Source organism: Ranitomeya variabilis, chromosome 4 (genome assembly GCF_051348905.1).
Source record: "Ranitomeya variabilis isolate aRanVar5 chromosome 4, aRanVar5.hap1, whole genome shotgun sequence".
Taxonomy (NCBI): Eukaryota; Metazoa; Chordata; class Amphibia; order Anura; family Dendrobatidae; genus Ranitomeya; species Ranitomeya variabilis.
The window spans coordinates 720056860-720073863 of NC_135235.1; the positions used below are offsets into that span (position 1 = coordinate 720056860).

The window sequence follows — 17004 nt, forward strand, 5'->3', positions numbered from 1 at the left end:
GTATGTAAGGAATGAATTCAGTCCCTGTATGTGTTTCCTCCAGATCTATCCAGTAAGAGGACAACACCAGAGAGATGTCCCCGTCCTCTTCTTCCACAGGACTGTAAACAAGAAGATCCCAATGTTCCTCAGGATCATCAGGTAGATGGAGAGAAGGTGTCATGAGATCTCCCTTAGGCCGATTTCACACTTCCGTTTATTTCCGGTCCCGGAAAAACCAATACCGGAGATATCAGTGTCCGTGTGTGTAATACTTGCAGCACACGTGTGGCAACCGTGTACCGCTTCAATATCACACAGACGGCCGCCGGGGAAGAAGCGCTACTGTAAGCGCTGTTTCCTCAGTGGCGGGTGCTGAAGACGGCTCTCATCGTTCTCCCCTGCTCTGCCGGCGATCGTCTGGAGCAGAAGAGAATGATGAGTTATATTAAAGTCTGAACGATGACAGCAGGTGGGGGCTTTTGGGACTCTTACTCCCATCATCCGACACTTGCTGCCGCTAATAACAGTGACAGCAGGAGCGGATGATCGGGGTATTCCTCAGCCGCCACTTGTGATGTAATGAAATAAATTAATGAAAAACCCGGTGTGGGTTCCCCCCTATTTTCTTGAACCAACCTGGCAAATATCACAGCTGGGGGCTGCAACCCTCAGCTGTCAGCTTCAGCAAGGCTGGTTATCAAGAATAGAGGGTGTGAAGATCTGAGGTTGTGGGTTATAAAAATCACCTAGGCAGGTTAACGATGCAACTAATTTTTTTTATTCCGTACATCCATGGTTGTACAACAAATCCAGGTGGATGGCCAACATACAATGTCCTCAGTCCACAAGTTCCCAATCTGAGATCGGTAGTTCCACTGGCTCCATACCAGGCGATGCCCACTGTCTCCCCACTTTTGGTTGGCCCACAGATTTTGTATCTCCAGCTGCTATAGTGTGCAGTCACAGCCTATGTTCCTCCAGACAATGGATATCCCGACCGTAGCTCATGGATACCCCTCCAGCCAACAATCTACAAAGCTCCATAGATCATCCATCCATTCCAGCTTGGATCCTCTTCCATCGAAATCCCTCCAACAACTGCCTGATTCAACCCTATGTCTTTTTCTCCCGCCCCCTTAAACATTTTCCTTTAGCTCACAGAACAAGGCATATTCCATCAGCTGGGACTGTATGTGAGACCTCCCGTGGTGATGGCTCCCTGAGTCTACTATCCCCACCCACACAATGGGCCTAGGTTTGGGAGTACAATGGGAGCGAGACCCTGATACAAATGAGATTGATAGTCTGGCCTTAAGGTACCGTTATACTAAGAGACGCTCCAGCGATATAGACAGCGATCCGACCTAAACTAGATCGCTGGAGCGTCGCTGTTTAGGTCGCTGTAGAGACGTCAAACACAGCAGCTCCAGAACGATGCAGGAGCGATCCAGTGGTGTAACGGCGACTCACTTTTCATTCACGCTCCATCTAAATACATTGCTGACATCATTGCTTTTGCTGTCAAACACAACGATACACGCTAATCTGACGACCAAATAAAGTTCTGGACTTCTAGCTCCGACCAGCGATGGCACAGCAGGATCCAGATCGCTGCTGCATGTCAAACACAACGATATCGCTATCCAGGACGCTGCAACGTCATGGATCGTTCTCGTTCTCGTTGTAAAGTTGCTGAGTGTGACGGTACCTTTAGGTTCACAGAAACTCTAGCCTGCTCGTCTTCCTCTGCTGACTGCCACTGAATAGAAAAATTGATTCCTGAGCATGAACTGATGTGCAAGAAAATCAATAATAAAATAAAGCAAGAAAATCACTAAGAAAACACATCAAGCAAATTAACTTAATGTACAATGATATTGATGTAACCGGTGCTCTGTGTTGGAAAAAGTCTTTATGTCTTAGGCTGCATCACACTAGCAGTATTTGGTCAGTATTTTACATCAGTATTTAGAATTGAGAGTCCTCAGTGGTTGATAACTTTCAGTTAGCCATTAAAAGGTATCAACCACTGAGGACTCTCAATTCTAAATATTTTTCTATCTACTGGCTAACACAGTACCAAGATATATTTCTTTCCTGTATCACATCAGTATTTGTAAGCCAAAACCAGGAGTGGAACAATTAGAGGAAAAGTAGAATAGAAACATATGCACCACTTCTGTATTTATCACCCACTCCTCATTTTGGCTACAAATACTGATGTAAAATACTGACCAAATACTGCTAGTGTGACGGCAGCCTTAGGCTACGTTCACATTTGCGTTGTGCGGCGCAGCGTCGTTGACGCAACGCACAACGCATGCAAAACGCTGCTTTTTGTGACGCATGTGTCCAATTTTGGCATGATTTTTTGCGCAAAAAAAAGCATCATGCAGCGTCCTGTGTGCCCTGACGCTTGCGCCAAAAATGACGCATGCGTCACAAAACGCAAGACAACGCATGTTCATGCGCCCCCATGTTAAATATAGGGGCGCATGACGCATGCGCCGCTATGCGTCGCCGAACCTGCGCCCGACGCAACGCAAATGTGAACGTAGCCTTAGAGTGGTGGACTCTGCTCTACTTTAATTTGTCCGATAGTCTTCAGTAAGCGGCCATATCCTCACACTGGGGTCCCCATGCTATGTTTGTTTTTTAAATATTTTAATAAGTAATTTAACAAAAACGGCATGGGGTCCCCTGCATTTTTGGCAACCTACCTCGCTAAAGCTCACAGCTGGGGGCTGGTATTTTCATGCTGGTAAGGGGCCATTGCTTTAGACCCCCCTCCAGCCTAAAAACAGCAGCCCACAGCTGCCCAGAAAAGGCGCATCTATTAGATGCGCCAATTATGGTGCTTTGCGTGGGTCTTCCCACTTGCCCTGTAGCGGTGGCAATTGGGGTTAATATTAGTGGGGTTAATGTCACCTTTGTATTGTCAGGTGACATGAAGCCCATGGCTTAGTAATGGAGAAGTGTCTATAAGACACCCAGGGCTGCTATCAGGGCATTACTGCCCTGACTGGCGTATGGGGCCCAGTGGGCAGAGAGAGCCCCGTCTCATCTGCCCATCGGGCCCGGGCCCCGAGACGCAGGTTCTATTGCTTTGTGGGCCTGTCAGGGCCCGCAAGGCAATAGTTAAAGCCGCCAGCCAATCGAAGGTTGGCAGCTGACGTCAGCACGCACGTCGCCTGCGTATGACGTCATTGTCATTTGCCGGTGAGTCCGCGCTGAAATGTCTGGGATGGACGTCGGTGCTGGAGCCCGGCCAGGTAAGAAGAAAGCTGTTCTGTTTTTGTTTTTTTTTACTGAATGCGGCAAGCCCGGGGCAGATTGGAGACACGGGGCAGGAATAAAGAAAACACGGGGGCAGAATGAAAACAACACAGGGGGCAGAATGAAGAAAACACGGGGCAGAATGTAGACAACACAGAGGGCAGAATGAAAACAACACGGGGCAGAATGAAAACAACACGGGGCAGAATGAAAACACGGGGCAGGAATGGAAGCAACATGGGGCAGGAATGGAAACAACACGGGGGCAGAATGAAAACACAGGGCAGGAATGGAAACAACACGGGGCAGAATGAAAACACGGGGCAGGAATGGAAGCAACATGGGGCAAGAATGGAAACAACACGTGGGCAGAATGTGGGACACGGGCAGAATGAGACATGGGCAGGATGTGAGACACGGGGGCAGGATGTGACATGGGGCAGAATGTGAGACATGGGGCAGAATGAGACACGGGGGCAGAATGTGAGATGGGGGCAGGATGTGAGACACGGGGGTAGGATGGAGACAGATGGGGCAGGATCATGGGGACAGATGGGGCAGGATCATGGGGACAAATGGAGCAGGATCATGGGGACAGATGGGGCAGAATCATGGGGACATGGGGCAAGATCATGGGGACAGATGGGGCAGGATCATGGGGACAGATGGGGCAGGATCATGGGGACAGATGGAGCAGGATCATGGGGACAGATGGAGCAGGATCATGGTGACAGATGGGGCAGGATCATGGGGACAGATGGGGCAGGATCATGGGGACAGATGGGGCAGGATCATGGGGACAGATGGGGCAGGATCATGGGGACAGATGGGGCAGGATCATGGGGACAGATGGGGCAGGATCATGGGGACAGATGGGGCAGGATCATGGGGACAGATGGGGCAGGATCATGGGGACAGATGGAGCAGGATCATGGGGACAGATGGGGCAGGATCATGGGGACAGATGGGGCAGGATCATGGGGACAGATGGGGCAGGATCATGGGGACAGATGGGGCAGGATCATGGGGACAGATGGGGCAGGATCATGGGGACAGATGGGGCAGGATCATGGGGACAGATGGGGCAGGATCATGGGGACAGTTGGGGCAGGATCATGGGGACAGTTGGGGCAGGATCATGGGGACAGATGGGGCAGGATCATGGGGACAGATGGGGCAGGATCATGGCGACAGATGGGGCAGGATCATGGGGACAGTTGGGTTAGAATCATGGGGACAGATGAAGCAGGATCATGGGGCAGATGGGGCAGGATCATGGGGACAGATGGTGCAGGATCATGGGAACAGATGGGGCAGGATGGATACTCATGAGGGCAGAATGGGAAAACATATGGCTGGAGCCAGGAATGAGATACATGGGGCCAGGCTGGGGGATATTATTACCATAGGGGCTAATTAAGGGATATTATTACTGCAGTGATGTGTTTATTTTATTTTTTGAGTATACTGTTTTAAATGGGGGGGGGGCGGTCCTGTAACTGTGCAGAGCGACACTATGATAAGTAAAATTAAGTAATGTGTTCTGCAAGCGGAGCTCTAGATAACTGTTATTTCCTGTAGAGATGACTCCTGGCTGGAAGAAGTGATGGTGGTCTGTGCTGGATTAAGGAGAAAAGGGAAGTTGAAGAAATACACCTAGAGACGTCACTGGTGAGTCAGTGTGTTACCTGTACACTGAGACTATACACTGTATACTATATACAGTGGTCCTGTGTACAATGTCACCAGTGCTCACTGTATTATTTTTACACTGACACTATATACAGAGCTCCTGTGTACAATGTCACCGGTGATCACTGTATTACCTGTACACAGACACTGCATACTTAGTACAGATCTCCTGTGTATAATGGCCCTTTTGGTGATAGTATTGCGTTTTTTTATTAATGATCAGTATTTTAATATTCAGTCACTATGTGGTGGTAATATGTTCTCCGGCCATGGTGTAATGATATTTGTTCCCTGTATGTAGTATTATTCGGCACCTTGTGGTGGTAATATGTGGTCTGGTCATGGTGTGGCAGTATTTGTTCCTTGTATGTGGTATAGGTCACTGTGGTGGTAATATGTGGTCTGGTCATTGTGTGGTGGTATTAGTTCCTTGTATGTGGTATTATTCGGTCACTGTGGTGGTAATATGTGATCTGGACATGGTGCAGTGGTATTTGTCCCTTGTATCTGGTATTATTCGGTCACTGTGGTGGTAATATGTGATCTGGACATGGTGCAGTGGTATTTGTCCCTTGTATATGGTATTATTCGGTCACTGTGGTGGTAATATGTGATCTGGACATGGTGTGACAGTATTAGTTCCTTGTATGTGGTATTACAGGCCACTGTGGTGGTAATATGTGATCTGGTCATGGTGCAGTGGTATTTGTCTCTTGTATCTGGTATTATTCGGTCACTGTGGTGGTAATATGTGATCTGGACATGGTGTGGCAGTATTAGTTCCTTGTATATGGTATTACAGGTCACTGTGGTGGTAATATGTGATCTGGTCATGTTGCAGTGGTATTTGTCCCTTGTATATGATATTATTGGTCATATTAAAAATTGAAAAATAAATAAAAATATACCTAAATTGTATTGCATATTTTAACAAATTTTTAATAGATTATTGGCAGCCCTGAAGACACTTATCCATTACTAATTCTATAGCTATACAGTATGTAAATAAAGACACAGCCAGAATAAAATCCTTTAATTGAAAAAATAACAGACTCCTTTATTAATCTCAATTAAAGCATAGTTACTGCATCGTCTAATTCCACCGAAGTCCTCGATCTATAATAAAAGTAAAATAAAAAAACAATCTACCATACCTGTCCTGTCTGTTGTTCTGTCCCATGCTGTAATCCATGTCTGGGGGCTAAATAGTTTTCAAGCTGGACAGTGCCAAGATGCGACCGTCCAGGCTGAAAACCACTGGTGAATGAGCTGCTGTGAGCGCAGCCTCAGTGACAAGCGGTGACATCATCACTGGCATTTTCCCACGTCCTTAGGTCACCGCAGTTCAGCCCGGCCTCGATGATGTCACCGCTGGTAAATGATGCTGCGCTCTCCTCAGCTCATTCACCAGTGGTTCTCAGCCTGGACGGTCGCATCTTGGCACCATCCAGGTTGAAAACTAATTATCCCCCAGACATGGATTATGGCATGAGACAGAATGACAGACAGGTATGGTATATTATTGTTTTGTTATTTTATTTTTATTACAGGAGATCGAGGGCTTTGGTGGAATTAGTCAAGGTCATAAGTATGGTTTAATTGAGAATATTAAAGGAGTAATTTTTTCAATGAAAGGACTTTATTCTGGCTCTGTCTTTATTTACCATATAACTATAGGATTAGTAATGGAGAGATGTCTTAGACACTTCTCCATTACTAAACTGTGGGCTTGTTGTCACCTAACAATGCAAAGATGAAATCAACCCCACAAATATTAACCCCTCTTGCCACCGCTACAGGGCAAGTGGGAAGAGTCGGACAAAGTGCCAAAATTGGCGCATCTAATAGATGCACCTTTTCTAGGCAGCTGCAGGCTGCTGTTTTTAGGCTGGGGGTCAATATCCATGACCCCATACCAGCCTGAGAATACTAGTCCCCAGCTGTGAGCTTTAGCAAAGCTGGTTGTCAAAAATGGGGGGGACCCCACGCCATTTTTTAAAATTATTTGTTTAAATAAATATAAAAATATCGTGGGTCCCCCTCTATTCTTGATAACCAACCTTGCTGAAGCTGACAGCTGAGGGTTGCAGCCCCCAGCTGTGAGTTTTGCGTGGTTGGGTCAAGAAAATAGGGGGAACCCACACCGGGTTTTTCATTCATTTATTTCGATATATTGCAGGTGGCGGGTGAGGAATACCCCTATCATCTGCTCCTACTGTCACTGATATTAGCGGCAGCAGGTGTCAGATGATGGGAGTAATAGTCCCCAAAGCCCCCACCTGCTGTCATCGTTCGGACTTAAATATAACTCTCATCATTCTCCTCTGCTCATGCCGACCTCCGGCAGAGCAGGGGAGAATGATGAGAGCCGTCTTCAGCACCTGCCGAGGGGAAACAGCGCTTACTGTAGCGCTTCTTCCCCGGTGCTGATGCGTGTCACATGGAGCACATCAATGTGTGTTCTCCATTTGCACGTGTGCAGTACGTTTTGCACTCCATGCTGACAGTGAAATAACGGACATATCTACGTGTGGGTCACACAGACACACGGTCCATGGAAACACGGTGACGTGCGCAGACCCATTCATTCCGGTACGTGTGAAAACTGTCACCTCACGTTCTGGAGACCTGTGAAAGAGGCTTTATTATGTTGTGGTAGTTCACTCACATGGCGGCACACAAAGGTAGGAAAAATGGGAACACCGTCTCTTTAATGTAAGGCACCATAAACCAACTTGTGGGGAAAACAAACAGCCTTTTTGGCTAAAACAGGAACGAAACAACAAAAGAAAACAAAATGCTGCAGCACAGTCTGTATGTTGTGGGTGCCCCCCCGCTCTGGAGCAGGACAGGTTCAGTCTGTACTCGACGAGCCACAAAGCCTCTGGAGTTCTCACTCCAGGCTAGCTGAGCCCAGACTGCCTGTAGAGCTCAGTTATTTCACACGTAGTGTGCTGGAGAACAATGCTCCGATTTCACATCACTGACGCCGTTAAGCGCAGTGACACATATCTCCCCTCTGTCACCTTACCAGTGACTGTCACAGTGTGTAGACGGCTGTGAAGGTCTTGTGCTCAGTGTTGTTTTATCCACCAGTATTATATGTTTTATACTTGAGTAATGAGAACGGTGGAGATGGCAGGATTAGAGCTGATCATAGATGTGACTTCTCCATCTGTCTGTGACTCTTACAATATTTGTTTTAGGGTGAAGATCTGACCCATATTAATACTACAGAGACATATGTGAGGGGTGATGAGCGGTGTAAGGAGATTCCTACATATGACTACCCAGGTGAGTAGTGACCACGAAATGCAGAGAAGTCACAGATTCTTCTCAGTCACCGGCTGTGGCTGCTTTATCGGTGGTGTAGTCCGGCCGTATCACAATCGTGATCACCATTTTGCCTCTAGACCACAACATTCTCCTCCACCCAAAACTGTCCAAGTGACTTTGGGCATTGAAAGCCCTTTTCTATAGAACGTACAACCTGGAGGATCCAACTACCCCCTGAGATTAGAAGACTCTGACCGTTACCTGCCCAGATCTGTAAACTACAAAGCCAAATGTCAGCGTACATAAATGTGCTGACAAGTTAGAAAAATATTATGATGAGCCTTTTAGAGGAAACGGAGGGTAATGATTAGAGATGAGCGGTGTTCGAGTCGTTCGACGAACCCGAACAATTTGCTTAAAATTCGGCTGTTCGAGTTTCTGTTCGATAACTGTTCACCAAAAGCCTAGCTTGATTTGCACATTAAAATTGTTTATCATTGTTAATGGTGTATAGTGGGCGGGGGGTTAGATAGATCTGTGCTGGAATAACGCCGATCTCCTTTTTTTTTTTTTCTTTCCCGCATTTACAGAGGGGCGGTGCAGTCTCTCAGCCTATCAGCAGTGCGCACACACACAGCAATGTGCATGTGATGCAGACAAGCAAGGGCATGTGTCATTGGCTGTGTATGTCACATGTCACTCCTTGCCCAATGAGAACCAGCCATTTGCCCCGTCGTCACCATTTCCTCACTGCTGCAGCTTAGTGTTAGACGGCACCGCTGCTGCTGTGGGCACTACAGAGTATAAGAGTGTTTTTTTGGAGCGAATTGTCACAGAGATAGGTTTAGGGAGTTGGGAGGAATTGGGACTAGTTGTAATATCAGCCCTTTTCAGGGTAGGTTACAGCAGTTCATAGCACTGTTTACCAGGCAGGTCTGAGCCAGTGCTGTGCAAGTGTTTTTCACAGCATTTGGTGTAATCTAGCTCAGCCAATCCTTTTGGGTTAGTAGCATTGTCTGATCTGAGTAGCCTGTGAAGCTAGCTACACCGCCTGTGTATCTCTATTTTCACTGCATCTAATCCAGTTAATAGTTTAGGGCCTAGGCGCAGTGTCTGCACGTCAGCAGAGTAGCCCGCCTGTGAAACAAACTATACCGCCTGTGTATCTCAATTTTTACTGCATCTAACCCAGTAAATCGTTTTGGGGTTTTGGGCTTAGTAGCAGTGTCTGCACATCAGCAGAGTAGCCCGCCTGTGAAACAAACTATATCGCCCGTGTATCTCAATTTTTACTGCATCTAATCCAGTTAATAGTTCTGGGCCTAGGAGCAGTGTCTGCACGTCAGCAGAGTAGCCCGCCTGTGAAACTAACTATACCGCCTGTTTATCTCTATTTTTACTGCATCAAATCCAGTTAATAGTTTTGGGCCTAGGAGCAGTGTCTGCACGTCAGCAGAGTAGCCAGCCTGTGAAACTAACTATACCGCCTGTGTATCTCTATTTTCACTGCATCTAATCTAGTTAATACTTTAGGGCCTAGGAGCAGTGTCTCCACGTCAGCAGAGTAGCCCGCCTGTGAAACTAACTATACCGCCTGTGTATCTATTTTTACTGCATCTAATCCAGTTAATAGTTTTGGGCCTAGGAGCAGTGTCTGCACTGTCCGATGAGCCCTGGTGCAATACGTTATGACGTATAGCCTGGGCCAATGCGCTCAAGAGGTGGGGCAAATCACGCTGCAGGAGTGGTCTCATATCAGGGACCTATGTACCCTTCTGCACAGTTTTGAAATAGCAACAAAGATGTTTAGTGCTGACGATGCCATTATCAGCATGACCATTCCGGTGATTTACATGCTGGAGCACACCTTACACAGTGTTCGGAGTCAGGTGGTGGAACAAGAGGAGGAGGAGGAACAGGAGGAGTCGTATGTGGAAGGGATAATATCTCCAAGGTCAAGAAGGTTGGCAGCACCAAGGCGGCTGGCATTGGAGGCTGGTGGAGAGGGATTACCGAGAGCGCATGGTAGCAGCCAAACTGTTGAGGAAGCTGCAGGAGGCGAGGAAGAAGTGGAGGACGAACTGGCGCTGGGCATGGAAGACTCATCAGATGAGGGAGACCTTGATCAAATTTCTGTTGTGCGTGGCTGGGGGGAGAGGGCAGACGAAGGAAGCATGATTCTCACCTCGCCACCACCAAGACAACAAGGACTTTGTCCTCCTGGATGCACAAGACACATGAGTGCCTTCTTGCTGCACTACCTGCAACATGTCCCTCGGATTGTCAGATTCCGAAGTAATGCCGACTACTGGGTTGCCAAACTCTTAGGTCCCCGGTACAAAAGCTAATTTGGCAAAATAATTCCTGCCATAGAAAGGGATTCACGCATGCAGGAGTATCAGCAGAGACTGTTATAGAATCTAACATCTGCTTTTCCACAAAACACCAGTGGTGCACGTAGTCAATCTCTGAGTTCTAACTTGCCAACCGTGGGACTATCGAGTCATCACTCTAACCGTAACAGTAACATCGTATCTGGTGGTAACAGCAACTTTTTCCAATCGTTTCAAGATTTTTTTAGACCATCCTTTGCAAGGCCACAGGAGACAAGAAGTCTGACGCACAGCCAACGCCTAGAGAGGATGGTACAAGAGTATCTCCAAGTTAACATCGATGCCATGACTGTGGAACTGGACCCTTGCTCATTTTGGGCTTCCAATCTTGAAAAATGGCCTGAGCTCACCACTCACGCCTTGGAGATCTTGTCATGCCCCGCAGCCAGCGTTCTCTCTGAACGTGTGTTCAGCGCTGCTGGTGGTGTGCTGAGAGATAAGCGCACGCGGCTGTCCAGTGACAATGTAGACAGACTAACGTTCATAAAGATGAACAAATCCTGGATCCGCAAGGCCTTTTCTACCCCTGTGTCATCTTGGGGAGACTAAAAGCTTGATGATTTTTGAAAATCACATCACCAACCGTTTTAAAAAAACTCTGGCGAAATTGATGCCACTTAAGTGGTGTCTGACCGAATTTTTTGAAAAAATGGAGGCTCTTTTATTTAGTCCCCTTGCTGAGTTTTACATGACTTTGCTATCGTCCATTCCAGGTGGGTGGGGTCGTCTGCAGAGTTGTTTACTCATACTATGGCCTGGGATTCAGAGGTCTGCTCCAAAGCTTCAGTGTCTGCTAGTCAGCAGAGTAACCCAGCCACCCACCGCCTGTTTACCCAAGTACTATTTTTAACGGCATCTGGCCCAGGAAATCCTTTTGGGCTGAGTAGAATTTGGTGCTACTCAGCAGCGTACCCCACCCATGAAGCTAACTACACCGCCTGTTTACCTAACTACTATTTTGTAACGGCATCTAGCCCGGGAAATCCTTTTGGGCCTAGTAGAATTTAGTGCTACTCAGCAGAGTACCCCACCCATGAAGCAAGCTACACCGCCTTCTTTCTTTGTCAATCTAACCCCTCGGCTCTGGGGTGTCCACTCTCCCTCCAGCTCTCTCCTTCTCACAGGTGGACTACCGCGTGTTTTCACACTGTGGCGAATCTTTTGGGCCCAGGCATAAGAAGTTGTTGAGGTAATGGATAATATGTGCCGCCTTACAAACGTCCATGACGACACATTCGATGAAGCAACTAAACGCCTCAAATAGTGAGCAGGATATGGAGCACCCCATGGGCAAACAGCGATCTATTTAGTATGCTCCTTCACAGAAGCAGCCCAATGGGAGGACACTATTCGGAGGCACAGGTAGTAACCGGAACGCCCTGTAACGCCGCTGGGTTTATACCTTGTTTCTTCGGCGTTACTTTTGCATGTCTCTGCTTTAACCCTTGCTCCTCTCCCCCTAATGTGCAGGGATACTGTTGTCTGTTACCTGTATGGATTCTGCTCAGTTCCCTGCCACCGCTGCGTAGCTGTACATGTGCTGTGATGACTTTGCTCTGCTGCATGGTCACTCGCATGTGCGGTCCCTGGCTGCCGCTTGGAAGCTAGCCACGGCTTGCGAGGTCCTCTGCAGCTGTGCTTGGCTTTCCGCATGTGTGCAGGCTAGCAGCCGCTGCCAGGTGCCCTAAGCCACAGTTCCTGTGCTGTCAGTGCTATAATGGTTTCTGTTTGTGCTTAGGGTGCGCGCGGCCACACCTACCCTGCTTTTATCAGGGTGTGAGTGTGCACCTGTGTTGCTTCCTCAGCCTATTGCTGAGGAGCAGCTCCTATATAAACTTCCTCTTTGCTACTGGGCGTGGCCAGAGCATTGTATTGTGTTTCTGTGTCTTGCCTTGTGAGGTATCCAGCTCCTTTTCTGTCTGCAGTATGTTCTGGGAGATCTGATACCTGTCTCACGCCTGTTCTGGGGGCAGAGTACCCAGATCCGCCTATCCTGGAGGCTGTATATCCAGATCCGTTTGTGTCTTGTTTACCCGCCTGTTCTGGGGGCAGAGTACCCAGATCCGCCTATCCTGGAGGCTGCATATCCAGTACCTGATCCTGTCTGAACCTGTCTGTGTTATGTTTCTGAAGTCCTATTGTGTCTGACACCCCGCACCCAGTGACTGAACTTTCCGGGCTCATCTTTTAAAGATGGAGTTCGGTGTTTTTGCTGAGCGCTTACTATTCTGTGCTCAGCCTTCCATACGGTGCTAACCCTGTCTGGCCCAGGACCAGTCCAGCGGAGCTAGCACCATTACGCTTGAGTTCCTTCCTAGGTCTGATGTCCGGAGCCTGACGGCCGAAATTATGAACCTGATGACCTCCGCTACCTGGTCCTGTGCCCTCCGTGTCCCAGCCGATGACCTGGGCTGCCACGCCAGTATCCAGCCTGTGTCTGATGTCCTTCCAGTGTCCGATGTCCTGATTCCTGGGCTGCCACGCCAGTGTCCCAGCCGATGACCTGGGCTGCCACGCCAGTGTCCCAGATGTCTTTCCGGTATTCCCGATGTCCTTTCGGTGTCCGATGTCCTGATTCCTGGGCTGCCACGCCAGTGTCCCAGCCGATGACCTGGGCTGCCACGCCAGTATCCCAGATGTCCTGCCTGTGTCCAGATTTCCTGCCTGTGTCCTGAGGTCCACCCTGAGATGACGTCCTTCTGGGATCGGTGTCTGATGTTCTCCTGCTGAGCCTGTGCAACGCCTGAGGCCTGAGAGATTGGCTGTCCTAGTATGCCTGTGCCAGATGACCCTGGACTGCATCAACCCGTGATGACTCCTGCCGTCGTCAGACGTCTATCTAAACCTGTGGTCCTGATGTCCTGCCTGTGGTCCTGATGTCCTGCCTGTGTTCCTGATGTCCTGCCTGTGTTCCTGATGTCCTGCCTGTGTTCCTGATGTCCTGCCTGTGTTCCTGATGTCCTGCCTGTGATCCTGATGTCCCGCCTGTGATCCTGATGTCCTGAGGTTCACTGTCATGATTCCCCAATGGCATGGGAACATCAGAAACACCAAAATAACAGACTAGCCCTCGGGTGATGGAAACTCAAGCTGACCGTGACCTAAATCTACCACACAACTAACAGTAGCCAGGAAGCATTCCTACGGCTGCCTAGATGCCATGCGCCAGCCGGAGAACTAACTACGCCTGGAAGAGGAAGGAACAGACCTGGCTTACCTCTAGTGAAATTCCCCAAAGATGATAGTAGCCCCCACATATATTAACGGTGAGTTCAGAGGAAAAGACATACACAGTATGAAGGTAGATTTAGCAAAGCGAGGTCCACTTACTAGATAGAGGAAGGATACAAAAGAGGACTTCACGGTCAGCTGAAAAACCCTTTCAAAAACCCATCCTGAAATTACTTTAAGACTCCTGTGTAAACTCATGACACAGGAGTGGCAATTTCAGTCCACAAGAGCTTCCAGTAACAGGAAATGACAAACTGTAAACTGGACAAAAAATACAAAACAAAAAGGACAAGAGTCCACTTAGCTGATCAGCAGACTGGTAGCAGGAACATGCAACTGAAAGACTCAGGTTACAATGATGACCGGCAAGGAAGTGACTGGAGAGCAAGGCTAAATAGGGAACTCCCAAAACTGATGGAAGCAGGTGAGCTGAGGCAGAAAAGAACACACAAGTCTCCAGTACCACCAGCCACCACTAGGGGAGCCCAAAAAGCGGATCACAACAGTACCCCCCCCTTAAGGAGGGGGCACCGAACCCTCACAAGAACCGCCAGGGCGACCTGGATGAGCCCTATGAAAGGCATGAACCAAATCCGAGGCATGAACATCAGAGGCAGTTACCCAAGAATTATCTTCCTGACCATAGCCCTTCCATTTAACCAGATACTGGAGTCGCCGCCTGGAAATACGGGAGTCCAAGATCTTCTCTATAACGTACTCCAATTCACCCTCAACCAGCACAGGAGCAGGAGGTTCAGCAGAAGGAACCACCGGCACCTCGTATCTCCGCAACAACGACCGATGGAACACATTATGGATAGCGAAAGATGCCGGGAGGTCCAAACGAAAGGAAACAGGGTTAATAATCTCCAAAATCCTATAGGGACCGATGAACCGAGGCTTAAATTTAGGAGAAGAAACCCTCATTGGGACAAAACGGGAAGACAACCACACCAAGTCCCCAACACGAAGGCGAGGACCAACCCGACGCTGGCGGTTAGCAAACCGCTGAGTCCTCTCCTGGGACAAATTCAAATTGTCCACCACTTGTTCCCAAATCCGATACAACCGATCCACCACAGCATCTACTCCAGGACAATCCGAAGACTCCGCCTGACCAGAAGAAAAACGGGGATGAAACCCCGAATTGCAAAAGAAAGGGGAAACCAAAGTGGCCGAACTAGCCCGATTATTAAGAGCAAACTCCGCCAACGGCAAAAAGGCAACCCAATCATCCTGATCCGCAGACACAAAACACCTCAAATACGTCTCCAAAGTCTGATTAGTTCGCTCCGTCTGGCCATTAGTCTGAGGATGGAAGGCAGACGAAAAAGACAAATCAATGCCCAACCTAGCACAGAATGCCCGCCAAAATCTAGAAACGAACTGGGTACCCCTATCAGAAACGATATTTTCAGGAATACCATGCAAGCGAACCACATTTTGAAAAAACAAAGGAACCAACTCAGACGAGCAAGGCAACTTCGGCAATGGCACCAAATGAACCATCTTAGAAAAACGGTCACACACCACCCAGATAACAGACATCCTCTGAGAGACAGGAAGATCAGAAATAAAGTCCATCGAGATGTGCGTCCAAGGCCTCTTCGGAATAGGCAAGGGCAACAACAACCCGCTAGCCCTAGAACAACAACCTTGGCCCGAGCACACACATCACAAGACTGCACAAAAACACGCACATCTCGAGACAGAGATGGCCACCAAAAGGATCTAGCCACCAAATCCCTGGTACCAAAAATTCCAGGATGACCCGCCAGCGTAGAAGAATGAACCTCCGAGATGACTCTACTGGTCCAATCATCAGGAACAAACAGTCTACCAGGTGGACAGCGATCAGGTCTATCCGCCTGAAACTCTTGCAAAGCACGTCGCAGATCTGGGGAAATAGCGGATAATATCACCCCATCCTTAAGGATACCTGTAGGTTCAGAATCACCAGGGGAATCAGGCTCAAAACTCCTAGAAAGGGCATCTGCCTTCACATTCTTAGAACCTGGTAGATATGAGACCACAAAATTAAACCGAGAGAAAAACAACGACCAGCGCGCCTGTCTAGGATTCAGGCGCCTGGCAGACTCAAGATAAATCAGATTCTTGTGATCAGTCAAAACCACCACTTGATGTCTAGCACCCTCAAGCCAATGACGCCACTCCTCAAATGCCCACTTCATGGCCAAAAGCTCCCGATTACCGACATCATAATTTCTTTCGGCGGCAGAAAATTTTCGAGAAAAGAACGCACAAGGTCTCATCACTGAGCAATCGGAACTTTTCTGCGACAAAACCGCCCCCGCTCCGATCTCGGAAGCATCGACCTCAACCTGAAAGGGGAGAGAGACATCAGGCTGGCGCAACACAGGGGCAGACGAAAAGCGGCGCTTAAGTTCCCGAAAGGCCTCCACAGCGGCAGAGGACCAATTGGCAACATCGGCACCCTTCTTAGTCAAATCCATAAGAGGCTTAGCAACACCAGAAAAACCAGTTATAAATCGACAATAAAAATTAGCAAAGCCCAAGAACTTCTGAAGACCCTTTAGAGAAGTAGGCTGCGTCCAGTCACAAATAGCCCGAACCTTGACAGGGTCCATTTCAACAGAAGAAGGGGAAAAAATGTACCCCAAAAAGGAAATCTTTTGAACCCCAAAAACACACTTAGAACCCTTTACACACAGAGAATTCTCCCGCAAGACCTGAAAAACCCTCCTGACCTGCTGAACATGAGACTCCCAGTCCTCAGAAAAAATCAAAATATCGTCCAAATACACAATCATAAATTTATCCAGATATTCACGGAAAATATCATGCATAAAGGACTGAAAAACTGAAGGTGCATTAGAAAGGCCGAAAGGCATTACTAAATACTCAAAGTGGCCCTCAGGCGTATTAAATGCGGTTTTCCACTCATCCCCTTGCTTAATTCGCACCAAATTATACGCCCCACGGAGATCAATCTTGGAGAACCACTTAGCCCCCCTTATGCGAGCAAACAAATCAGTAAGCAGCGGCAACGGATACTGATATTTGACAGTAATTTTATTCAGGAGTCGATAATCAATACAAGGCCTCAGCGAGCCATCCTTTTTAGAGACAAAGAAAAACCCAGCTCCTAAAGGTGATGAAGAAGGACGAATAT

At 48.2% G+C, this 17004-nt stretch overlaps 1 protein-coding gene across 1 annotated transcript in view; it reads left to right on the plus strand.

Annotated features, from left to right (window-relative positions):
- The window catches only part of LOC143768241 (uncharacterized), a 187554-nt gene that overhangs the window by 153720 nt on the left and 16830 nt on the right, over positions 1-17004 (plus strand). The window contains exons 6-7 of the mRNA XM_077256934.1: positions 44-141; positions 8157-8244. Of these exons, the coding sequence (XP_077113049.1) occupies positions 44-141; positions 8157-8244 (186 nt within the window). The remainder of the gene's footprint in view (positions 1-43; positions 142-8156; positions 8245-17004) is intronic.